This window comes from Sphaeramia orbicularis, unplaced genomic scaffold (genome assembly GCF_902148855.1).
Source record: "Sphaeramia orbicularis unplaced genomic scaffold, fSphaOr1.1, whole genome shotgun sequence".
Lineage (NCBI taxonomy): Eukaryota > Metazoa > Chordata > Actinopteri > Kurtiformes > Apogonidae > Sphaeramia > Sphaeramia orbicularis.
In genome coordinates, this window is record NW_021941458.1 from 179,838 (window position 1) to 207,227 (window position 27,390).

General features: G+C 38.2%; 1 protein-coding gene across 1 annotated transcript in view; it reads left to right on the forward strand.

The window, feature by feature from the left end:
- LOC115415836 (semaphorin-6D-like) overlaps positions 1-27,390 on the forward strand; it is a 211,175-nt gene that overhangs the window by 92,478 nt on the left and 91,307 nt on the right. Inside the window, 1 exon segment of the mRNA XM_030129485.1 lies at positions 5,165-5,242. Coding sequence (XP_029985345.1) covers positions 5,165-5,242 — 78 coding nt within the window.

Sequence of the window (27,390 nt, forward strand, 5' to 3'; positions counted from 1 at the left end):
GTGTACTTCCTGTACCACACATGTCCTGGTGTGTACTTCCTGTACCACCCATGTCCTGGTGTGTACTTCCTGTACCACCCATGTCCTTGTGTGTACTTCCTGTACCACACATGTCCTGGTGTGTACTTCCTGTTTCCACCCATGTCCTGGTGTGTACTTCCTGTACCACCCATGTCCTGGTGTGTACTTCCTGTACCACACATGTCCTGGTGTGTACTTCCTTTACCACCCATGTCCTGGTGTGTACTTCCTGTACCACCCATGTCCTGGTGTGTACTTCCTGTACCACCCATGTCCTTGTGTGTACTTCCTGTACCACACATGTCCTGGTGTGTACTTCCTGTTTCCACCCATGTCCTGGTGTGTACTTCCTGTTTCCACACATGTCCTGGTGTGTACTTCCTGTACCACACATGTCCTGGTGTGTACTTCCTGTACCACACATGTCCTGGTGTGTACTTCCTGTACCACACATGTCCTGGTGTGTACTTCCTGTTTCCACCCATGTCCTGGTGTGTACTTCCTGTTTCCACACATGTCCTGGTGTGTACTTCCTGTACCACACATGTCCTGGTGTGTACTTCCTGTACCACACATGTCCTGGTGTGTACTTCCTGTTTCCACACATGTCCTGGTGTGTACTTCCTGTACCACACATGTCCTGGTGTGTACTTCCTGTTCCACCCATGTCCTGGTGTGTACTTCCTGTACCACACATGTCCTGGTGTGTACTTCCTGTTTCCACACATGTCCTGGTGTGTACTTCCTGTACCACACATGTCCTGGTGTGTACTTCCTGTACCACCCATGTCCTGGTGTGTACTTCCTGTACCACCCATGTCCTGGTGTGTACTTCCTGTACCACACATGTCCTGGTGTGTACTTCCTGTTTCCACCCATGTCCTGGTGTGTACTTCCTGTACCACACATGTCCTGGTGTGTACTTCCTGTACCACACATGTCCTGGTGTGTACTTCCTGTACCACCCATGTCCTGGTGTGTACTTCCTGTACCACCCATGTCCTGGTGTGTACTTCCTGTACCACCCATGTCCTTGTGTGTACTTCCTGTACCACACATGTCCTGGTGTGTACTTCCTGTTCCACCCATGTCCTGGTGTGTACTTCCTGTTTCCACACATGTCCTGGTGTGTACTTCCTGTACCACACATGTCCTGGTGTGTACTTCCTGTACCACACATGTCCTGGTGTGTACTTCCTGTTTCCACACATGTCCTGGTGTGTACTTCCTGTTTCCACCCATGTCCTGGTGTGTACTTCCTGTTTCCACACATGTCCTGGTGTGTACTTCCTGTACCACACATGTCCTGGTGTGTACTTCCTGTACCACACATGTCCTGGTGTGTACTTCCTGTACCACACATGTCCTGGTGTGTACTTCCTGTTTCCACACATGTCCTGGTGTGTACTTCCTGTACCACACATGTCCTGGTGTGTACTTCCTGTTTCCACCCATGTCCTGGTGTGTACTTCCTGTACCACACATGTCCTGGTGTGTACTTCCTGTTTCCACACATGTCCTGGTGTGTACTTCCTGTACCACACATGTCCTGGTGTGTACTTCCTGTACCACCCATGTCCTGGTGTGTACTTCCTGTACCACCCATGTCCTTGTGTGTACTTCCTGTACCACACATGTCCTGGTGTGTACTTCCTGTTTCCACCCATGTCCTGGTGTGTACTTCCTGTACCACACATGTCCTGGTGTGTACTTCCTGTACCACACATGTCCTGGTGTGTACTTCCTGTACCACCCATGTCCTGGTGTGTACTTCCTGTACCACCCATGTCCTGGTGTGTACTTCCTGTACCACCCATGTCCTTGTGTGTACTTCCTGTACCACACATGTCCTGGTGTGTACTTCCTGTTTCCACCCATGTCCTGGTGTGTACTTCCTGTTCCACACATGTCCTGGTGTGTACTTCCCTGTACCAACATGTCCTGGTGTGTACTTCCTGTACCACACATGTCCTGGTGTGTACTTCCTGTTTCCACACATGTCCTGGTGTGTACCTTCCTGTTCCACACATGTCCTGGTGTGTACTTCCTGTTCCACACATGTCCTGGTGTGTACTTCCTGTACCACACATGTCCTGGTGTGTACTTCCTGTTTCCACACATGTCCTGGTGTGTACTTCCTGTACCACACATGTCCTGGTGTGTACTTCCTGTACCACCCATGTCCTGGTGTGTACTTCCTGTACCACCCATGTCCTGTGTGTACTTCCTGTACCACACATGTCCTGGTGTGTACTTCCTGTTTCCACCATGTCCTGGCGTGTACTTCCTGTACCACACATGTCCTGGTGTGTACTTCCTGTACCACCCATGTCCTGGTGTGTACTTCCTGTACCACCTATGTCCTGGTGTGTACTTCCTGTTTCCACACATGTCCTGGTGTGTACTTCCTGTACCACCCATGTCCTGGTGTGTACTTCCTGTACCACACATGTCCTGGTGTGTACTTCCTGTTCCACACATGTCCTGGTGTGTACTTCCTGTTTCCTGACAGCAGGTCCAGCAGGTCTCAGATCAGAAAGCGTCAGTGGACAGGTAGCAGGTGAACAGCGTCCGTTCTTCTGTGTATTTGAACTTTTCTTTCCTGCTGCTGTGAGGCCTGTAAACCTTATGGTCTGTAGCAGTAACAAAGGAGCATTTATTTTGTCAGCGACAGTGGTGGTGTTAGACAGTTAGAATTAACAGCCCAAAACCCACAAAGATCAGTTTCATAAGAGCAGGAGTAAAAACCACAGACTGTAATCCAATGTCAGACAGACAGGCAGACAGGCAGACAGACAGACAGGCAGACAGACAGACAGACAGACAGGCAGACAGGCAGACAGACAGACAGGCAGACAGACAGACAGACAGGCAGACAGGCAGACAGGCAGACAGACAGGCAGACAGGCAGACAGGCAGACAGACAGACAGACAGACAGGCAGACAGGCAGACAGACAGGCAGACAGGCAGACAGACAGGCAGACAGGCAGACAGACAGACAGGCAGACAGACAGACAGACAGGCAGACAGGCAGACAGACAGGCAGACAGGCAGACAGACAGACAGGCAGACAGACAGACAGGCAGACAGACAGGCAGACAGACAGACAGACAGGCAGACAGACAGGCAGACAGACAGACAGGCAGACAGGCAGACAGACAGACAGGCAGACAGACAGGCAGACAGACAGACAGACAGACAGACAGGCAGACAGACAGACAGGCAGACAGACAGGCAGACAGACAGACAGACAGACAGGCAGACAGACAGGCAGACAGACAGACAGCAGTGTACCGGTGGAGTTGAATCAACAGAGCAGACACACAGGTCTGTAAAACCAGTGTTGGAAAATTACTTTGAAAAGTAATTAGTTATAGTTACTAGTTACTTTCTCCAAAAAGTAATTGAATTAGTAACAGAATTACTCCTTCATAAGAATAGTAGAAGAATAGAATAATATTTATTTGTCATTTGACAGCACAGTACAATGTACAGTACAGTAAATGGAATGTTGGGCCACAGCAGACCAGGCGCACCGCCACAGAACCCTGTCTGTGAAATCTGCAGTGAAGAACAGGGACGATAATGCAAACACATACATCATAAGACATCCTAGAGTTTTCACACAGTACATGTAGACACGTGTTGGAAGCCCCAGTGGGTCCATGTGTCCTTCAGCAGTTTCCAGTTCTTCTCAGTCCAGTCCGTGGAAGTGTTTGGCCTGCAGGGGGAGGGGGTTCCAGCAGGATCCAGCTGCTCTGTCAGCTCTCAGGGAAACAGTTGGACCAGGGAAGACTGAACTTCTGCTTCGTTTAGTATAAGTCACATTTTGGTCGTAACCTGGCCTCAGTATTCCTCCTCTCTTCAGAGCAGTCAGGTCTCTACACAGTTTGTCCACTTTCTCCTTCAGTCCTGCACTTTTACAGGAGACCCTCTGCGTTTTGCCCAAGCCCTCCACGGTCTGACCTGCGATGTAATCCAACTTCTTATACGAGTCCTCAGCTCGTCCGTCCAGGTCTCACACTCTGTCCCCCGACTGCCTCACCACCCGCTGGAATTCCTTCTCGTCGTCACTCACCGTTCCTTCATTTCCACCGACAGCAGAGGGGTCTGTGTGTGTGCTGCTGTCTTATCAGTTCTGTGATAGACCAGGACAACTCCAACACCATTTAGAAGGTGTCCTGTTGTCATAAATCCAAATAAGTAGACGTCTTCAATATCCATCGACACAAACACCACTGATCTGCCTTGGTGGAGGTCTGCACTCTGAGGTCTTTTCTAGTTGGATATAAAACACATTGTTTGGTTTTTTGTCTTTTGGTTCAAGCACAAACAGTGGAGCAGAGACACTGAACATCCACTGGTCCACAGTTTATAGAAATGATCTGCCTCAGATTAAATCTGCTAAATGTTACGTATTTTAATCAGATTAAGTGGAAAACAAATGACCAAAGTGCTGGTTTGCTGATGTTTTGAAGTTATATGATAGTGTTCTTCCACATATATGTAGGTTTATGTTCATTTCTGAACAGATGTGTAAATGTTCCACTGGTAGAACCTGTCCAGTCCATATACGGTCATGAACAGACAGTGTTTGAAGTCCATCTGACTCTAACATTCCTCTGCAGTTAAACCCATTCTCTTATATAGGTATATGCTGAGGTGTATCAAAATGGAGGATTGTCTTCCACCACATATTAGAGTTCAGGTTTATTTCTTTTATGATTCCAATCCATTCCTTTTTTACTGTGGATCAGCGCTGAAATAACTTTGATCAGATTTGATGGTTTAGTCACCGAGTTTCTCAGACCCAAAAGATGTTACACTTTTCTGTCACAAATATGGGAACGATGGTCTGAAATTGTGTTAAAATGTACAAAACAGTGACATTTCTCTTGCCTGGACAGCCTGCACTGTGGGGGTTCAGCCCCGAACCTCTGATCCTAGAACCGCCCCTGCTACAGAGTAGTCTGTAATGGAACTGGTGTCCATGACATGTGAAACCCAAAATATGACATTTACAGATAAAAGCACTGTGATAAACACCTGTCTGTCTGTCTGTCTGTGTCTGTCTGTCTGTCTGTGTCTGTCTGTCTGTCTGTCTGTCTGTCTGTCTGTCTGTCTGTGTCTGTCTGTGTATAGAAGCTGTCTGTCTTCACGGGATCCTTACTGCGTCTGGCTGAAGTCTGGAAGCTGCACCACCGTCTTACCTGGATTCAAGTAAGTCACACTAATATACATATACACACAAACACATACATATAACATACATATACACAAACATATACATATAACATACATATACACACAAACATATACATATACACACAAACACATACATGTAACATACATATACACAAACATATACATATAACATACATATACACACAAACATATACATATACACACAAACATACATATAACATACATATACACACAAACATATACATATACACACAAACACATACATGTAACATACATATACACAAACATATACATGTAACATACACATACACACAAACATATACATATACATATACACACAAACACATACATGTAACATACATATACACAAACATATACATGTAACATACACATACACACAAACATATACATATACATATACACACAAACACATACATGTAACATACATATACACAAACATATACATGTAACATACACATACACACAAACATATACATATACATATACACACAAACACATACATGTAACATACATATACACAAACATATACATATAACATACATATACACACAAACATATACATATACACACAAACACATACATGTAACATACATATACACAAACATATACATGTAACATTCATATACACACAAACATATACATATACACACAAACACATACATGTAACATACATATACACAAACATATACATGTAACATTCATATACACACAAACAGATAACATACATACACACACACATATAGATTTCAGTGCTGTGTTGTCATATTCTACATGTTGGTGGGTGTCCGTTGTCTGAGGCAGCACAAGTTAAAGGTTCAGTTCCATTTAGTGCAGATGCCCCCCCACCCACCCACAGTGGACACACACACACACACACACACACACATGCATGTCTCTGTCACAGTCCTCACTTGTGTAGTTGGTTGTGGACAGACACAGGTGTTCTCATTTTCAGGTGCATTTACACCAGTGAACACATGGGTCAGATCTGTAGTGTACCGCACAGATCAGCTGTTGTGTTTGTGAACATAAACTGAGGCTGTTCAGCTTCAGTTCAGCTTCAGTTCAGCTTCGGTTCAGCTTCGGTTCAGCTTCATCAGCTCTTTGTTTCTGTGTACAGAACAGTGTCTGTTCAGCTTCAGTTCAGCTTCAGTTCAGCTTCCTGCACAAACAGCTTCTCCTGCTTTTCCTTTCAAACAGACTCAGCCTGTGCAGCAGTGTGACACCATCCTGACAACCAAACAGCATGTGTTTAGTCAAATTTAAGGCTGGACTGAAGCTGCTAACACTAAACTAAAGTCAGAATGGTGTCTGACAGCTCAGTATCGACATTTCCACTTTATTGAGCTGGAGCTGCCAAAAGCTTTTACACTGTACAAGGTCAGAGTACTGAGCCAATCAGCTTTAAAAGAACCTTTTTTTTTTTTGGAAAAGTGGTGAAAATGTTCGACTTTGTGGTTAAACTACATCTGCACACGACCAACAGTCACCGCCACTACAGGTGGAAGCAAACGCAGAGGAGAAGATACACTGTAAAAACAACAAAAACAAAAAAACAGTATTATTCCAGCTGCAGGGGCGCCGAAAAAATACTGTAAAATAACAGAAAATAACCATCTCATAAAAATACAGTAATTTTCCATTATTCAAATACATTTTTTTTTTCCTAAGTTTACTTGAGATTTTGCATATTTTTGGACTTTTAATGTTTAATAAAGAATATTTACATGTATTAAAACAATCCAATTCCCTATAAATATATATATAAATAATTTTCAGTGAGACTCAGTTGTCCAATCCACTGATAAAAACTGTATTTGGACAGTTTATCAGTGCTTATACATGTTATACATTCACAAAAATACATTTATTCAACATTTTTGTTGTGAAACCTCCTGTAATTACACAAGATATTTGTCAATTAACAAACAAGTCTGGTTCAACTGACAGAACTAATATTTCTGTTACAGTTAATTGTCAGTAATTTTATCTGGTTTTATTTATTTATTTATTTATTTTTTACAGTATTAAATTTTAACAGTTTAATCTCATAAATAGAAAAGAAATATTTGTGAAATTATGATACATTTGCAAATGTATTTGAACTGTATTTTTCTGTGAAAAGAAAAAAATTCTTTTAAAAAATGTAAATTTTCTGGTTCTTCACAGTTCCAGTTTTTTCCTGTTCTTTTCCATTTGACATGTAAAATCACAGTCTGTTTGTGTCATTTCATTGATATTTTCCTGGATCTGAAAAATACAGGAAAAATCTGTCAAATAAACAGTGAAAATTCTGTTCAATTACAGATTTTTTTTTACAGTGTAAGATAAGATAAAGTAAGTTAAGATAAGATCAGATTAGACGTGTCTTAATTTGTTCTAAAAGGGGAAATTCCAGGTTTACAGCAAAGTCAGAAGAACACACCAGAGGACAGCAGACCCCAGACCAGAACGCTGTATCCTGTGTTTACAGCTGAGCACATGCTGATCATGTCTCAGGTTTGTTGCACAGTTTATTCTGTTGTTTATTGTACGGCTTACACCCAGAAGCCCCGTTAACAATCCAGTACCAGGTGTGGGCCCATGTGACCCCCTTTAACAAACAGGTCTGTAATCAGGACCCATGACTGCACAGACACTGGCAGATCTGTGTTCAGTCCACCACCAGCAGGAGGTTGGACTTCATTCATCTGTGGCTCAGACTGGGACAGTTCATGAACTGAGCCGCTGTGCTGTGGTCAGTCTGAAAGCACCAAGGGGACAACAGTTTAGGAGTTTTCATTCTACTTTAGTTTGATTTAGTTTGGACTTTTTTCTCTAATTCAGTTCATTTTAATTTGTTTTTAGAGCAGGTTTGATAGTTTGTATTAGTTTTCATTTTTTTTCTAAATGTTTAGTTTTAGTTTTAGTTTGGTCGTATCTTTTCTACGCCTGGCTGTCGTGGCCAATTTCCATAATTGATTTGATTTTGATTCATAAGGTTCTGAATCGATTAATCATAATTCGATTCAATTTGATCCAATATCGAGTCAGTTCAGTATTAACTGATTGATTCAGATTAATTTAGTGATACCAAAGTATAATTTTGAGTTGTAACCTGATTGTTTGAGTACCGCAGTCATGAAACACAGCAATACTGGGATCAATATTGATATGAGAAAGGAAATAAATCTGACATTTGAGCAGAAGTAGATGAATCTGCTCTGAAATAATGAACATGTGCATGTTTGTACAGTGGATCAGAACAGACTTCTCCGTCATCTTTATTCCGTTTTATGGCTGGTGGCTTCTACTCACTTGGGGGGGGTCCATGATTGTTGGTCAGACGGAGAGCGGGGGGGCTAGTGTAGCGGTCAGACATTGTCCTTTCCTCTTCCTCTAACTCCATACTCAGCCATAGGTGATAGTCTGGATACAAGTTCATATTCCAGAACATTCGGCTTCTGCTCCTCTGTCAGAGAACCTGTGGTCGTCCACTTCCTCCAGACTGTGGCTTCAGTTTGAGGACAGGAGGAGCTCCAGCTCAGGGGTTCACCCACCCTTCCTCCATGTCTTTTCTGCTCCAGAGTCGTCGTGAGTGACACCAAGTCTTCTCCAGGTGTTCACAAGACGAAGCCGGTCGTGCTTCTGCGTACTCCTGGTCCTGCTGTGAAAAATAGAGCTCATCCACTATGAATCAATTACACAAAATTAAAACGAAACCGATCTAAGATCAATGAAATAGATTGTTTTACCCAGCCCAAGTCTTTTCTCTTCTTCTCTGTGCTCCTATTCAAATCAATCCCAGACAGGACTCTGCTGCTTTAGTCTCCATGTTTCCAGGTAGAGTGGGGACCAGAAGACGACTGGAAACCACAAGTGAACACAAGTGACGGAGCAAAAAGTGTCGTATGGAGACAGCACAGAAAACTGAGAGAGACAAAGAAATCCAGTGAACATCAATCTGACATTGACAAAGACCAAAACCAAGGGAATTTGATCCAGAATTTTTATCTGTTTCAGTTAGTTTAGTAAACACACAATACAGTTTCAGTTAGGTATGGTTTTTTTCTTTTAATTATAGTCTTTATTTATTTCAGTGAATGAAAATGGTCTTACCGTTCTAGTTTTGCTCATGTCGTTAGTTTGCGTTAACGGTACTAACCTTGGTGTGCATGTGGGTGGGCACAGCCGCAGACACACGTTCAGTCCCAGCCCACACATTTCTTCTTGTGTGTCCGTATTGTGTCTGAGCAGATGGAGTCCTGTTCATATCTCCTCTCACTCCTTCAGTGAACTGTTCAGCTGAATGTGGAGCGTCCAGACTTACATGTGCTTCATTCTTCATATTCAATATTTAATCTGGGCTTGGACAGAGCCGCTGTGTCAGCAGGATGAATATCTGAACACTGTCTAATCAAAACTACATGTGCTCGTTTGCTTTGGGGACGATCCAGCGTCCATCCATCATGTTCATACACAACTGGAAAACCTGTGTGGCATTTTAGAAAAGAACTGGGCCCACAGATGGTGTGGTTAATGGAGCCGACAAGAAAAGACCATTTTACAGCTCGACGAAAAAAAATCTGGAATTGAACAGAATTTTCACTGTTTATTTGACAGATTTTTCCTGTATTTTTCAGATACAGGAAAATATCAATGAAATGACACAAACAGACTGTGATTTTACATGAAAAATGGAAAAGAACAGGAAAAACTGGAACTGTGAAGAACCAGAAAATTTACATTTTTTAAAAGAATTTTTTTCTTTTTTCACAGAAAAATACAGTTCAAATACATTTGCAAATGTATCATAATTTCACAAATATTTATTTTCTATTAATGAGATTAGACTGTTAATTTTAAGTTTAATACTGTAAAAATAAATAAATAAATAAATAAAACCAGATAAAATTACTGACAGTTAACGGTAACAGAAGTATTAGTTCTGTCAGTTGAACCAGACTTGTTTGTTCATTGACAAATATCTTGTGTAATTACAGGAGGTTTCACAACAAAACTGTTGAATAAATGTATTTTTGTGAATGTAGAACATGTATAAGCACTGATAAACTGTCCAAATACAGTTTTTATCAGTGGATTGGACAACTGAGTCTGACTGAAAATTATTTATATATATATTTATAGGGAATTGGATTGTTTTAATACATGTAAATATTCTTTATTAAACATGAAAAGTCAAAAAATATGCAAAATTTCATGTAAAGTTAGGGCAAAAAACTGTATTTGAATTATGGAAAATTACTGTATTTTTATGAGATGGTTATTTTCAGTTATTTAACAGTATTTTTTCGGCGCCCCAGCTGCTGGAATAATACAGTTTTTTTTAAACTTTTTTTTTTTTTTCACAGTTTAGTTTGTGCTTGCAGAATGTGCTCCTCCAGAACAGTCCTCTATTTCAGTTCTGCAGTGACAGGATTGTCATTCTCCTTCTTTTCCTTTGTTACTATTTTGAAAACCCCTCTCACTATGAGCAGCCTGTGAGCTGCAGCTGCACTGAGAACCTGCAGATCTGATGAACACACGTCTGTGTGCACTGCTGTGTTTGTAGGGGTTTAGTCATTATAATTAGGCCTGTAAGAAAATATCAGTTCTGCAGTAGATCACAATATTTCATTTCACAATACTGTATCGATATTAAAAAGTACAGTATCGATATTTTTAGGTATTTATTCAAATGCAGATATTGTGGAGGTTCATTTTTCTTTTTTGTTTCTATTTTATTTATTCTTATTTCACACTCTTTTATTCAATAATGTTGGTTCCTTTGTTTGGATTGAACTCCAATCCTGTTCTGATGTTAGTTCTGAACTAACAGAATCTGAACATTTGAACAGGATCTGGAACTGGAATGTCTGGAAAACAGAATTTCAGTTTGAACACAGTTTGAACATTTGGTGATAGAACATTAGATCCTGTTGGGATCAAATACAAATGTGTTTAGGATTTGGGCAGATTTATGATGGAATTCAGTTCTTCAAGGAAATAATCATTTAAAAAAGAAACAAACCAAAAATTGCCTTTTGAACAGTATCATGATATATCGTATCGTGATCCTCGTATTGTGCTTTGTATCGTATTGCAGATTCTTGTCGATACACAGCCCTAATCCTCTGTATGTTTTAAGACACAAAGCAGAATAGACGAATAATAGTATAAAAACATAATAATAATAAAAAATGTATCTAACACAAATAAATAAATAAATGCATCAGAGTTCAGTCTAAAATTGCCAGGGTGCTAGTACTTTTTTTTTTTTTTTTGTTAAAGATAAATTCTAAAGATTTAATAGATTTTTTAAATTCTATCAGGAAGATTTTAAAATGTGGGGTGTGTTTTTGGTATATTTATTTTTGTGAATATGAAATTTACCAAATAAAAGGATAAAATTTACAACAAATTCTAAATTACAAATGTCATGTTCAAACTATGTAATTACATTTTGAGACGTTATAGTTATTTTTTCATTCCTTTTAGATTGGCAGAGGTCATAATGATGTGTTTCCTGGTGTGTCCACACAAACACACACAGGTCTGGTTTAAACTCTTCTTCTCTTGTTGTAACATTCGTCAACATCCGTTTTTTTTTTTTTTTTGTTCATGTGACTCTAGTTGCGTAAAAAGGTCTTTCCATTGCAATTTTGCGCGATATACCAATTTCACTACACCCAAAAAACCACCTCTTGCTAGTCCAACAACTTTTCACAAGTTTTGGCGAAATTGTTGTTTTTTTCCATTACGCAAATTTTTATGTGCAAGTTATATATCAGCTCTAATGTGCTCACAGCTCTTCTGTGTGTCTGTGTTCATATTAAATCAGTCTCAGTGAATCCAAAGGAACTTTGTGTTGGTAAATGACAGTTCAAATGGACAAGATTTCAGTTCTGTTCAACATGTTGATGCTCATATGAACTATGTTTTCAGCTCCAAAATGAACCATTTCAGCACAATTAATGCTATATTTTCATGTCACAAATGGACAAGTTCTATTTGAACTGAACTGAGCTGAAAAACAAATCTTCTCTTCTTTTGGATTCCCCAGTTTTTCTTCCCAGATTCTCTCCTCCATATCACATGTTTTATTTGTACAGGTTCAATCTGGAGTATGGTGCTGATCCATCCTGCTTCTGTTCCACCAATACATACATGAAGAATGGCACACAGCACTGTTTACATCAACACTTTTACAATAAGAAGCATTTTTAGACACAAAGAACAATTCTAGATTGTTCTTTCCTCTTTAGTCTGATGCTAAACTATCCAATAAATAATAGTGCTCCTAGTTTTTGCACAGGGATCATTAGTGTAAACGCTGACATGGCTGCAGAGCATCAGTATGATGGGATCCACAACAACCATGTCACATCCGTCCACTGACACATTTAGTGTTTTTGTGTCAGCTGGGATTGTTTTAGATCCACAATACCAACATTTATGAAGAAGAGCACAATTAGCAATAGGAAGTCTAGAAGTTTATTCCTAATAAAGTACTGGGACTGACCAGAGCATCATGGGTAATGTCACGTCCGTCCACCAGCAAAAGTTTTCACATCCACGTGCTATTCCAAATCCAATATTTATGAAAATAGAGCTTCCACTGTCAGAGAATATCAGTAGTCTGTGCACAAATGGATTAGCATTATTTACACACACTTCTATGACTGTAGGACAACTGTTCTGGACACAAATGGACACTCATTTGACCCCTAAGGACATTTTAGCCGGTTTGCACAGTTTGAGGGTCAGTGGAAAAGCGACCGTTGACACAAACAGGTGGAAGTGTAAACGAGTCCAACAGCTGACAGAAGCCGAATGTGTCGGTCAGGACATTCAGAGGCCTTCTGTTCCGTCCCAGCTGACAGTGGACTGTTTCATTTTCATAACGGACAGGAAGAGGAAGTGAACACATGCTGACACACTCTCATTGGTCCTTAACCCTTCCTTGTCCCGCCCACTGAGGCCCTTCCTAAACACCAAAAATGCGTAATCTGCGCAGCATCGTAGTAATGTCCGAAAAATTTCATACAGCCATAAACAAAAATACTAAATACTTAATAACTTCCTTGTTTTTTAATCATTTAAATGCTGTAATTGTAATGTAAACAAACTGTATTTTTTATGCAAAAGAACACAAAAAATATAGTTTTTTAAAATATATTTTTAATTTTATATGTATAAAAATTGGATTACCTATTTTTCCATTTGTATTTATTTGTTTTGGTTTTCTTGCAGCCTAGCCTATGTCCAGGATTACCAGCAACTTTGGTTAATATCCATGATCATATTTATCTGTTTGTGCTGTAGGTCTAAAACAGGGCTGTCAGACTCCTGTTCTTTCAGGTTCCACATTCAGCCCAGTTTGATCTGCAGTGGACCAGACCAGTAGAATAAGAACAGAATAACCTGTATATAATGACAACTGACATTTTTTTTAGTGCAAAAAAATAACATTAAATGATGAAACTATTTCCATCCAAAACAAAAAAAGATGTGAAAACCCTGAAAAAACTGAAATTTCAGAAGACAAATAAGCACAATTTTATCAATATTCTGCCTCAACTTCTGATTATACATGTGCATGACAGATCAGATCTACAAAGACACTAAACAGGCAGAATATTGTTAAAATTGCACTTATGTTTCTTTAGACATTCCAGGTTCTTCATATTTGTTCAGCTTATTCACATTTTATTGTTAAAGGAGATCAGAATTTAATGTTCTTTGCAAGAAATCAAAGAGAAAAAATTGGTGTTGCCATTATTTATCGGCATAATGTCATATTATTTTTTCTCACATTAAACCAAGAAGAACATTTGGAGTCATTACTTCTATGTTATTGTGCTGTTATTTTGGAGTTGGATGTCCTTGATTGTTAATATCTTCAGGGTAATTTTGTAAATTCCTCTTGTGGGTCAGATCGGACCCTTTGGTGGGCCGGTTTTGGCCCCTGGGCCTCATGTTTGACACCTGACGACTAAAATGTGTCAGTGCGTAGTTTTCACTCACTTCAGAGAAAAGTGTTAGCTATGGGTGTAAGAAAATATTGGTTCTGCAATATGTGGCAATATTTCATTTCACAATACTGTATCAGTATTCAAAAGTACTGTATGGATATTTGTAGGTTTTTATTCAAATGCAGATATTACAGAGGTTCATTTTTGTTTTTGTTTTTGTTTTCTGTTTATGTTTTATTTATTCTTAATTAACACTTTTATTAAATAATGTTCGTTCCTTTGTTGGGATTAAACTAAAATACTGTTCTGATGTTACACTGTAAAAAAAAAAAAACTCGTAAAAACAGTATTATTCCAGCAGCAGGGGTGCCAAAATAATACTGTAAAATAACAGAAAATAACCATCTCATAAAAATACAGTTTTTTTTGCTCTAACTTTACATGAGATTTTGCTTTTTTTTTTTTTTTTTTGACTTTTTTTTTTGACTTTTTAATGTTTAATAAAGAATATTAATATTATAATATTATAAAACAATCAAATTCCCTATAAATATATATATAAATAATTTTCAGTGAGACTCAGTTGTCCAATCCACTGATAAAAACTGTATTTGGACAGTTTATCAGTGCTTATACATGTTATACATTCACAAAAATACATTTATTCAACATTTTTGTTGTGAAACCTCCTGTAATTACACAAGATATTTGTCAATGAACAAACAAGTCTGGTTCAACTGACAGAACTAATACTTCTGTTACCGTTAACTGTCAGTAATTTTATCTCATTTTATTGTTATTTTTACAGTATTAAATTTTAAATTAACAGTTTAATCTCATAAATAGAAAAGAAATATTTGTGAAATTACAATACATTTGCAAATGTATTTTAACTGTATTTTTCTGTGAAAAAAAGAAAAAAAATTCTTTCAAAAATTGGAAATTTTCTGGTTTTTCACAGTTCCAGTTTTTTCCTGTTCTTTTCCATTTTTCATGTAAAATCACAGTCTGTTTTTGTCATTTCATTGACATTTTCCTGTATCTGAAAAATACAGGAAAAATCTGTCAAATAAACAGTGAAAATTCTGTTAAATTACAGATTTTTTTTTACAGTGTAGTTCTGAACTAATAGAATCTGAACATTTAAACAGGATCTGAAACTGTAATGTCTGTAAAACAGAATTTAAGCTTTAACACAAACGAAAAAATTGGCCTTTTTAACAGTATCCTGATATATCGTGATATATCGTATGGTGATTCTAGTATTGTGATTTGTTTGGTATCACCAGATTCTTCCCAGTGCACAGCCCTGGTGCTAGTGCAGTCATTTCCTCTTTGCACTCTTTATTTACAATGTGCTTATTTTCGTGACTGCGTCAGAATTGTAAACATCATGCAAAAAAAAATAACCACTGTTGAATTCTTGCCTTGTACAAATTGTGAAAAATAATCTGAGGTTTTATATCGTCAAGAGCAAAGTGTACATAATGTTCTCACCTGGACACTGAAGGTTAACTGGACTAATGTTCACATTTACATCTGCATGTGTTCCCAGAAGTCTGTGCAGGTCAACTAAAGCAACCCACTGCACTGTAAAAAAAATCTGTAATTTAACAGAATTTTTACTGTTATTTTACAGATTTTTCCTGTATTTTTCAGATACAGGAAAATATCAATGAAATGACAAAACAGACTGATTTTACATGAAAAATGGAAAATAACAGGAAAAAACTGTAACTGTGAATAACCAGAAAATTTACATTTTTTAAAAGAAATTTTCTTTTTCCACAAAAAAGTACAGATAAAATACATTTGCAAATGTATCAGAATTTCACAAATATTACTTTTCTATTTATGAGATTAAACTGTTAACTTAAAGATTAATACTGTAAAAAAAATAAAAAAATAAAATGAGATAAAATTCCTGACAATTAACGGTAACAGAAGTATTAGTTCTGTCAGTTGAACCAGACTTGTTTGTTCACTGACAAATATCTTGTGTAATTACAGGAGGTTTCACAACAAAAATGTTGAATAAATGTATTTTTGTGAATGTATAACATGTATAAGCACTGATAAACTGTCCAAATACAGTTTTTATCAGTGGATTGGACAACTGAGTCTGACTGAAAATTATTTATATATATATTTATAGGGAATTGGATTGTTTTAGTACATGTAAATATTCTTTATTAAACATTAAAAAGTTAAAAAAAAATATGCAAAATCTCAGGTAAAGTTAGGGCAAAAAACTGTATTTGAATTATGTAAAATTACCGTATTTTATGAGATGGTTATTTTCTGTTAATTTACAGTATTTTTTCGGTGCCCCAGCTGCTGGAATATTACCGTTTTTGTTTTACTTTTTTTTTTTTTTTTTTTTTACAGTGCGTAGTGTCAGACATGAGAGCAGTTGGATGTTTTCCTCCTGCTCTTCTATTTGACTGTTTTCCTCCTGCTCTTCTATTTGACTGTTTTCCTCCTGCTCTTCTATTTGACTGTTTTCCTCCTGCTCTTCCATGTGACTGTTTTCCTCCTGCTCTTCTATTTGACTGTTTTCCTCCTGCTCTTCTATTTGACTGTTTTCCTCCTGCTCTTCTATTTGACTGTTTTCCTCCTGCTCTTCTATTTGACTGTTTTCCTCCTGCTCTTCTATGTGACTGTTTTCCTCCTGCTCTTCTATTTGACTGTTTTCCTCCTGCTCTTCCATGTGACTGTTTTCCTCCTGCTCTTCTATGTGACTGTTTTCCTCCTGCTCTTCTATTTGACTGTTTTCCTCCTGCTCTTCCGTGTGACTGTTTTCCTCCTGCTCTTCCGTGTGACTGTTTTCCTCCTGCTCTTCTATTTGACTGTTTCCTCCTGCTCTTCCGTGTGACTGTTTTCCTCCTGCTCTTCTATGTGACTGTTTTCCTCCTGCTCTTCCATGTGACTGTTTTCCTCCTGCTCTTCTATTTGACTGTTTTCCTCCTGCTCTTCTATTTGACTGTTTTCCTCCTGCTCTTCTATTTGACTGTTTTCCTCCTGCTCTTCTATTTGACTGTTTTCCTCCTGCTCTTCTATTGACTGTTTTCCTCCTGCTCTTCTATTTGACTGTTTTCCTCCTGCTCTTCTATTTGACTGTTTTCCTCCTGCTCTTCTATTTGACTGTTTTCCTCCTGCTCTTCTATTTGACTGTTTTCCTCCTGCTCTTCTATTTGACTGTTTTCCTCCTGCTCTTCTATTTGACTGTTTTCCTCCTGCTCTTCTATTTGACTGTTTTCCTCCTGCTCTTCTATTTGACTGTTTTCCTCCTGCTCTTCCATGTGACTGTTTTCCTCCTGCTCTTCTATTTGACTGTTTTCCTCCTGCTCTTCTATTTGACTGTTTTCCTCCTGCTCTTCCATGTGACTGTTTTCCTCCTGCTCTTCTATTTGACTGTTTTCCTCCTGCTCTTCCATGTGACTGTTTTCCCCCTGCTCTTCTATTTGACTGTTTTCCTCCTGCTCTTCTATTTGACTGTTTTCCTCCTGCTCTTCTATTTGACTGTTTTCCTCCTGCTCTTCTATTTGACTGTTTTCCTCCTGCTCTTCCATGTGACTGTTTTCCTCCTGCTCTTCTATTTGACTGTTTTCCTCCTGCTCTTCCATGTGACTGTTTTCCTCCTGCTCTTCTATTTGACTGTTTTCCTCCTGCTCTTCTATTTGACTGTTTTCCTCCTGCTCTTCTATTTGACTGTTTTCCTCCTGCTCTTTTCTTTCCGTGGCTCTTCCAGCCCAGTTTGTTGCTCGTACACTGAGCCCAGACGCACCATACGGCGCCTGTCTGCTGTTTATGAGACATGAGCTAATAAACTAATGAGAGTTATTATTCAAAGCCAGCGCCTGGGGTTCACATGAGTTATCTGATAACATAATTTCAAAAAAGAAAAGTTCTGTGTTTACACGCAGAGACAGTCATATTCAGAGCTCATTGCACAGGCACTAATTAGCAGTTATTACAAAGCTCCTGTTCCATACAAACAAAGCACTGATGGGGTTGTGTTTGGTTTGGGTTTTTTCACATAGATCTGTTTGTTACTTCAGAACTAGAATAAGCTCTGTTTCAGCTGAGACGCAGATATGAATGAATGAAGGAATGAATGCATGAATGAAGTGAACGAACGAACGAACGAACGAACGAATGAATGAAGGAATGCATGAATGCATGAATGCATGAATGAATGAATGAATGAACGAATGAATGAATGAATGAATGAATGAATGAATGTGTCTTGCATAAGAACATGCCCAGCCCTTCCATGGGCTTATAAAACACCAAAATACAAACCAAAGCTCAAACACCAGACAGCAGACACAACAGAATAAATAATATAAACAGGACAAAGTACTGACCTGTATTCATGGGTTTTATTGTTTTAGTTCCATATGAGTGAACACAGTGGACGCTTATGCATCATCCCATACACTGACATTCAGACCATTAGTGTAACTTTGCTGTTCTTGATAAACCTGATCTGCAGTAACATGTTTGAGTTTAAATCAGTTGCTAACAAAAATTGTGCATAAGATAAAATGTGAGAAAACATCAGATTAGCTGCATTAAAAGTTTTTGCATTTTGTAGATCACTTTCTGATATTCAAAAATTAAAGACATGGTTTCCAGTGGAGTGGACATTTTTGGAAATCCACAAAAAAAAATTATGAAGGTAGATTTGTTTTTTTATTGGTTTAACAAAAAAAAAAAATAATAAAAAAATAAAAAAATAATAATAAATTTGACCAAAAAAAAATCACTTCAAAGAAAAAAAGTGTCCAAATGCAATTTTTTGGATCATAACTTTTTTTTTTGCATTCAAACACTTTTTTTTTTTTTTTAAATTGAGAATTTTTATAGTTAAAGTAATAAAGAAACAAATCTACCTTCATAAAAAATAGGTTTATTTAAAAGAAAAAAAAATTCAATTGCATTGTTTTTTCATGCCTAAAAACACTCAGGAAAAAAATTTTGACTAAAGTTCTCACAGAGAAGAAGAGAAAAGAGACGACTGAACTACAACTGAACTACAACTAAACTACAACTAAACTAAAACTAAACTAAAACTAAACTACAACTAAACTAAAACTAAACTACAACTAAACTACAACTGAACTACAACTGAACTAAAACTAAACTAAAACTAAACTACAACTAAACTAAAACTAAACTAAAACTAAACTACAACTAAACTAAAACTAAACTACAACTAAACTAAAACTAAACTACAACTAAACTAAAACTAAACTAAAACTAAACTACAACTAAACTAAACTAAACTACAACTAAACTAAAACTAAACTAAAACTAAACTACAACTAAACTAAACTACAATTAATACGAAAACTAAACTAAAACTAAGCATTTAGAAAAAAATGAAAACTAATAAAAACTATCAAACCTGCTAAAAAAATGAATTTAAACAAACTGAATTAGAGAAAAAAAGTCAAAACTAAGTCAAACTAAACTAGAATGAAAAATCCAGAACTATTAGAACCTTGGTGGTTCATACGTCATTATGCTGTTATTTTACTAGAGAACACAGTGGTCTGGATGTGGAACCTGAACTAAAACCACTTCGACTCCCTGGACCCTTAATAGAATGTGTTCAGATTGATTCTGTGGGCTGGACTGGATCCTTTGGTGGACCGGACTGGATCCTTTAGTGGGCCAGACTGGATCCTTTAGTGGGCCGGACTGGATCCTTTAGTGGGCTGGACTGGATCCTTTAGTGGGCCGGACTGGATCCTTTAGTGGGCCAGACTGGATCCTTTAGTGGGCTGGACTGGATCCTTTAGTGGGCCGGACTGAATCCTTTAGTGGGCCAGACTGGATCCTTTGGTGGACCGGACTGGACCCTTAGATGGGCCAGACTGGATGCTTTGGTGGGTGGGTTTTGGCCCACAGGCCACATGTTTGACCCCCCTGCCCATTCACAGTGGTGGTACTGGGGGTAATACCTGAAGGTCTGGATAGAAGGGCAGATAAAAACCTGTGGGACAGATGACTCACTGAGGCCTTAAAGTCTAGAACCATGTGGTGGAAGCAGAACCTCCCTCATACAACACATGGATTCAGAAGGTTTGGGTTATTTATCACATGGAGCAGATCCTGTTCTCACTGAAGACCCCTTCACTGACAGATGGAACCTCTGACACCTTTATCTCTGCATTACTCACATGTGTTAGTGATGCCAGAGCTCCTGTGGTTTATCCAAATGCTGTCGTTCTGCTTCAGACCAGGAGTCCCACCTCCAACCTTATATTGTGGAGTGGACAGGATCTGTTTATGTGCGATGATTGTTAGTATTTTCTGTCATTTCTATCCTATATCTACGCCTATGGAGGTTTGTAAAAAAAAAAAAAAAGAAAAGAATACACAAACAGCTGAGAAAAGGAAAAGAAAGTAATTGAACGGTGTTTAAATGTATACACTGATTAAAAAAACAAAAAGAAAATCTGATAAAAAATTAAATAAAAAAACAAAACTGAACTTTAAGCATCGGCCGGAGACAAGAGAGAGAGAAGAGACACGAACGAATGAAAATATGGATGAAAAAAAGCAGAACGCACAAGAGAGAGAGTGAAGAAATGAAAGAAAAGAAGTGAAAGAAAGAAGTGAAGAAATGAAAGAAAAGAAGTGAAGAAGTGAAAGAAAGAAGTGAAGAAATGAAAGAAAGAAGTGAAGAAATGAAAGAAAAGAAGTGAAGAAATGAAAGAAAAGTGAAGAAATGAAAGAAAGAAGTGAAAAGTGAAGAAGTGAAAGAAAGAAGTGAAGAAATGAAAGAAAGAAAGAAGTGAAGACATGAAAGAAAGAAAGAAAGAAAGAAAGAAAGAAAGAAGTGAAGACATGAAAGAAAGAAAGAAAGAAAGAAAGAAAGAAAAGAAGTGAAAGAAAAGTGAAGACATGAAAGAAAAGAAGTGAAGAAATGAAAGAAAAGAAGTGAAAGAAAGAAGTGAAGAAATGAAAGAAAAGACGTGAAGAAATGAAAGAAAAGTGAAGAAGTGAAAGAAAGAAGTGAAGAAATGAAAGAAAGAAAGTGAAGACATGAAAGAAAGAAAGAAAGAAAGAAAGAAAGAAGTGAAGACATGAAGAAAGAAGTGAAGACATGAAAGAAAAGAAGTGAAAGAAGTGAAGACATGAAAGAAAAGAAGTGAAGACATGAAAGAAAAGAAGTGAAAGAAGTGAAGAAATGAAAGAAAAGAAGTGCAGAAGCGTGTGCAGGTGGTGCAGGACGCTGTCCTCGGTCTGACAGTCGGAGCAGAACTCAGCCTCTGGGTTCATTTCCAGCCCAGTTCTGTTCCACTCCTGTCAGTTCACTTCCACGTTCAGCCCAGTCTGAGCTGCAGTGGAGCGGACCAGGTAAATAAGAACAGAATAATATAGAAATTATGTCAACTTCCAAATGTTCTCTGTGTTTTAGAGCGAAAAAAGTAAAACTAAACAATGAACAGGTTTCCATCTGCCACCGATCCTTTCAGACTGTGAAGAACATGAACAAACTGAACACATCAGTGTCTTTGAACTCTGTTCTGCCTCAGTTTATCAGTTCCACATTTATTAGAACTCACAGACCACAGTGGATCTACAAACACACTAAACATTTAATAAGAAGGAGAATATTGTTAACATTGTACTGACTTCTCTTAAAATATTTCAGGTTGTTCATATTTGTTCAGGTTATTCACATTTTTTGTGAAGTTATACTTTGTTTTAGTGTAAATACATGAAACTATTTACAGAGAAACCTGAAGTTCTGAGTGTTTCTGTTCTTCTGACAGTGTTTGACTGCTCTGACCCACTGCAGACTGAACTGGTCTGAATGTGGAACCTGAACTAAAAGGATTGGGCAGATCTTCAGTGGAATTTTTGCATTTCATAAATTCCTCCCAGGGGCTGGACCGGACCCTTTGGTGGGCCGGATTTGGGCCCCAGGTATGGAAGTCAACCTGTCTCATCAGATTTGGAATTATAAAAGCTATTGAATTTCTTGCGCTGAATTTTTTTGCACTGAAATTAAGTATCTGAATTTTTTGTCTCTGAATTCTACTAGGCTCATAAATTTAGAATAAAAAAAAATTCAGATGCAAAAAATTCAGATCCCACATCCAGGACACCAAGGATAAGCAATGATTCTGTCTGAAGTCGAACCGTCAGCCGGCCAATCGAGTTACGTTAGGTTGGTCATGTGACACAGATGCAGGAAGACGGTCAGCACGGAAGTGTGATCTGAATTTTTTGCATCTGAATTTTTTTGTATCTGAATTTTTTTGATTCTAAATTTATGAACATAGTTGAATTCAGAGACAAAAAATTCAGATACTTAGTTTCAGTTTTAAAAAATTCAGATACTTAATTTCAGTGCAAAAAAAAAAAAATCTGATAGTTTCAGTTTAAAAAAAATTCAGATACTTAATTTCATCTTTAAAAAATTCAGATACTTAATTTCAGTTTAAGAAAATTCACATACTTAATTTCAGTTTTAAAAAATTCAGATACTTAGTTTCAGTTTTAAAAAATTCAGATACTTAATTTCAGCTTAAAAAAAATTCAGATACTTAATTTCAGTGCAAAAAAAAATCAGATAGTTTCAGTTTAAAAAAAATTCAGATACTTAATTTCAGTTTAAAAAAAATTCAGATACTTAGTTTCAGTTTAAAAAAAATTCAGATACTTAGTTTCAGTTTTAAAAAAATTCAGATACTTAGTTTCAGTTTTAAAAAAATTCAGATACTTAATTTCAGTTTTAAAAAATTCAGATACTTAATTTCAGTTTTAAAAAATTCAGATACTTAGTTTCAGTTTAAAAAAAATTCAGATACTTAATTTCAGTTTTAAAAAATTCAGATACTTAGTTTCAGTTTTAAAAAATTCAGATACTTCGTTTCAGTTTAAAAAAAATTCAGATACTTAATTTCAGTTTTAAAAAATTCAGATACTTAGTTTCAGTTTTAAAAAATTCAGATGCTTAATTTCAGCTTAAAAAAATTCAGATACTTAATTTCAGTGCAAAAAAAATTCAGATAGTTTCAGTTTAAAAAAAATTCAGATACTTAATTTCAGTTTTAAAAAAATTCAGATACTTAGTTTCAGTTTAAAAAAAATTCAGATACTTAGTTTCAGTTTAAAAAAAATTCAGATACTTAGTTTCAGTTTTAAAAAAATTCAGATACTTAATTTCAGTTTTAGAAAATTCAGATACTTAGGTTCAGTTTAAACCAATTCCGTGCTAGAAAATCGATAGCTTTTCTAATTGAAACTCTAGTGGGACAGGCTTACTTCCGTACCTGGGCTGCAGTTTGACACCTGTGGCTCAGAACAGGAACAGGACGGTGGTCCGGCTGCACGGCTTCACTTCACATCAGATTAAAAACCACAGTCAATGATGTCTTTATGAACGCCATGTATGACTGACAGGAAACGAGCAGGAGGTGTTTGAGAAAGGGACGGACGCCCGATAAAGAACCACAGATGAGAATGGACCCCCCCCCCCCCCCAGGGAGTGTGTGGGCCCGTCTGTCTTTTCTCATGTGGCTCCTTTTTCCTCCTGCGGTCCTTTCTCCTCCAGAGGTGGCGTACATTTGAATGACTGATGGTGGAGCCAGGAAGCATTCACCTCCATCCTTTCACTGACTGTCGAAAAGACGGACGCCCTTTGGATCTGCAGGGCTTTGGTCCATCTATAATGGATGTGACAGAACCACTGTCAGCCAGATACTAAACAGAAGACAGCCAAGGACAGAAGACGGAAGAAAGGGAAGAAAGAAAGTGTGTGGTGCAATGGGAGCTGCTATTCTTCTTATTTGTATTTTTGGTGGTGTATCAGATCGTATAAGCCCTAAAATATGCAGGAAGAGTCTGTGACTGGCATGTACTTGTATTCTGCATAAACCAGGGCCGTCAAACAGGCGTCCAGGGCCCAAATGCATCCCCCCCCCCCAAAGGTTCCAGTCCAACCCCTGGGATGAATTTCCACAGTGTCTAAACTCCACAGTCCAGGCTGTGGAACTCATGTTAGTGTGGGTTCCACATCCAGACCAATCTGATCTACAGTCCAATAAGAACAGCAGAAGAACCCACACAGAAGAACCACTGCAGATTTACTACTGGGTTGGATGGGGAAAAGAATAGTACATTATGTCTGTAAATAATGACAACTGCAAATGTTTGTCTTTGTTTTAGTGCAAAAAATGACAGTAAATTGTGAAAATCTTTCCATTTCCAAACTCTCCTGTACCAATAAATGTGACTAACCTGAACAAATGTGTCCAACCTGAAATGTCTGTATTAAATTCAGTCCAGTTTGAACTCTTTTCTTCCTGTTCCTCAGTGTTTAGTGTCTTTGGAGATCTGATCCAGAATGCACATGGACTAATGAGAAGTGGAGGAAGAAGACTGAGAAAATTACACTGATTTTTTATGAAGACATGTCAGTTTTTTCAGGTTCTTCACATCTGTTTAGTTTGGATAGTTTATAAAAGGAAGTATTTTCATCATTTAATGGGTTTTTTTGTCACTCAAACACAGACATAAACTGTCAGTTGTCATTCTTTCTGGGTTCTTCTGTTCTTCTTTTCCTGGTTGGGTCCACTGCAGATCAGATCAGACTGAATGTGGAACCCTGGTTTAAACCCTGGTTTAAACCAGGGTTTAAACGTCTACAAAATAAACTTAGACTGAGCCTAACCCTGGATTATTGGACCAGTGAAGTGGCCCAGTCGGTGTGTTTGTGCTCTTTTTTTCCTTCCTCCTCTGACTGGATAATCACATCTTGTCTCCCACTGACTCCCTTCTCATTCAGAAAGCATATAGAAACATCCCATAATAGAGCTGGGCTTTTCTGCAGACTAACACAGGCTATAATTTAGTTCAGCAGGTGTGGATGTGGGTGTTAAGTAGACTCACAGCAGGTTTCACACACACACACACACACACACACACTCACACACACACATTCACACACACACACACATTCACACACACACTCACACACACTCACACACACACACACACACACACACTCACACACACTCACACACACACACACTCACACACACACACATTCACACACACATACACACTCACACACACTCACACACACTCACACACACTCACACACACACACACTCACACACACTCACACTCACACACACACATTCACACACTCACACACACTCACACACACTCACACTCACACACACACATTCACACACTCACACACACTCACACACACTCACACACACTCACACACACACTCACACACACACACTCACACACACTCACACACTCACACACACACACACACTCCTAACGTTGACAGGCTGGTTTCAGAGCGGCTGCTTTAACACACTCTGCACAAACTGAGCTGATTAATTCTTTGAAGTGCTTCTTGTGCTTCCAGCTCCTTCTTTTCAGCTCTTCTCTGACTTCTGCCTCTAAATTAGACGTCTCTTGTTTCTCTCAGAGGCAGAGCAGTGTGTTTGTGTTTGTGTTTGTGTGTGTGTTTGTGTGGAAGTCGATGACGGGCGATTCACCGATGAAACGTTCAAAAGAGTCGATTTATTTAAGTGAACGAGCTGAATCGATTTGCGAGTGCAACTGAATCGATTCAGCAGTGCGTTGATAATATTAAGAATGAAAGAAAAGTCAAAACTAAATAAAACTAAACTAAAGACAATAAGGGGAGAAGGTTGTCATGGAAACCCAGTGCTCATCGGCAGTTGGATGGTCAGGCATGACCGTGTTTAACCTGTACGCTCAACTATTCAAATTTACAGATGAAACGATGAATCGACTCAAACTGATGAAAAAATGATTCAATTACAAAAATGTCTGATGTCCAGATGTGGACACTTCTACTGGAACCAGCACTTCCTCCTGGAAACTGGAACCAGTCCAAATGAGAGTGTGTGACCCTTTCAGCTGGATGTGAGGTCCACATAACCCAGATAGATAGATAGATAGATAGATAGATAGATAGATAGATAGATAGATAGATAGAATTATAGAACGATAGATAGAACGATAGAACGATAGATAGAACGATAGATAGAACGATAGATAGATAGATAGATAGATAGATAGATAGATAGATAGATAGATAGATAGATAGATAGATAGATAGATAGATAGATAGATAGATAGATAGATAGATAGATAGACGGACGGACGGATGGATGGTTTCTTTGTCCTTCTACTCATCCCTCTTATCCGTCACATGACTCTCTCTCTTTAATGATCTGTTCAGTTCTGTTCTTGACTTTGTAGCTGATTACTTATTACTCCATGACTAAAGTAATCCAGCTGTGGTTCCACTTGTGTTCAGATGAACCCCAGCTTCACTGTTGTTGGAGCACATTTCCTTTTCCAGTGAACATGGTGTGAGCAGAGTGGCCGGTGTGTTGTGCACATGTGCAGGACAGTGAACACTGTCTACATGTGGACTCAGACTGAAGGGTTCATCTGGTGGAGGACGGCCTGGCTTTGCATCCCTTTTATTTACCCACATCACTACTGACTTCTGCAGTTTAAAGTGATGACAGAAGTGTAAACATGCACTGGTCATGTGGACAGAGGTGACCACAGTTAGTGTTCTGTCAGCTGGTCAGTGTGTCCGTCTGATCCTTTTAAACAGTCGAGTGTGGACACAAACTGCTGACAAGGGTTCTGGTCTTTACTTTGTTTGGTGTATTTTTACTCACTTTTCCTCCAAATATCTGCCAGAATACACACTTCTTTTCCAAAACGTTTGTCTCACCATTAAAAAACCACAGCAGACAGTGTTTGTACAAAATATCACCTGTAAACTTTTGGTATCAGTCCTTCAGGACCAACCAACGCTGCTTTTACTGACGTTCAGCGGTCCAACAGTCTGTGGAGTGGGTACTAGAAAGGTACTAATATGAACTAAAGTTACAACAGTTTAGGATTTTTCATTCTAGTTTAGTTTGATTTAGTTTGGACTTTATTTTTCTGATTCAGTTCATTTTAATTCATTTTTAGAGCAGGTTTGATAGTTTTTATTAGTTTTCTTTTTTTTTTCTAAATGTTGTAGTTCAGTTGTAGTTCAGTTGTAGTTTAGTTGTAGTTCAGTTGTAGTTCAGTTGTAGTTCAGTTGTAGTTCAGTTGTAGTTTAGTTGTAGTTCAGTTGTAGTTCAGTTGTAGTTTAGTTGTAGT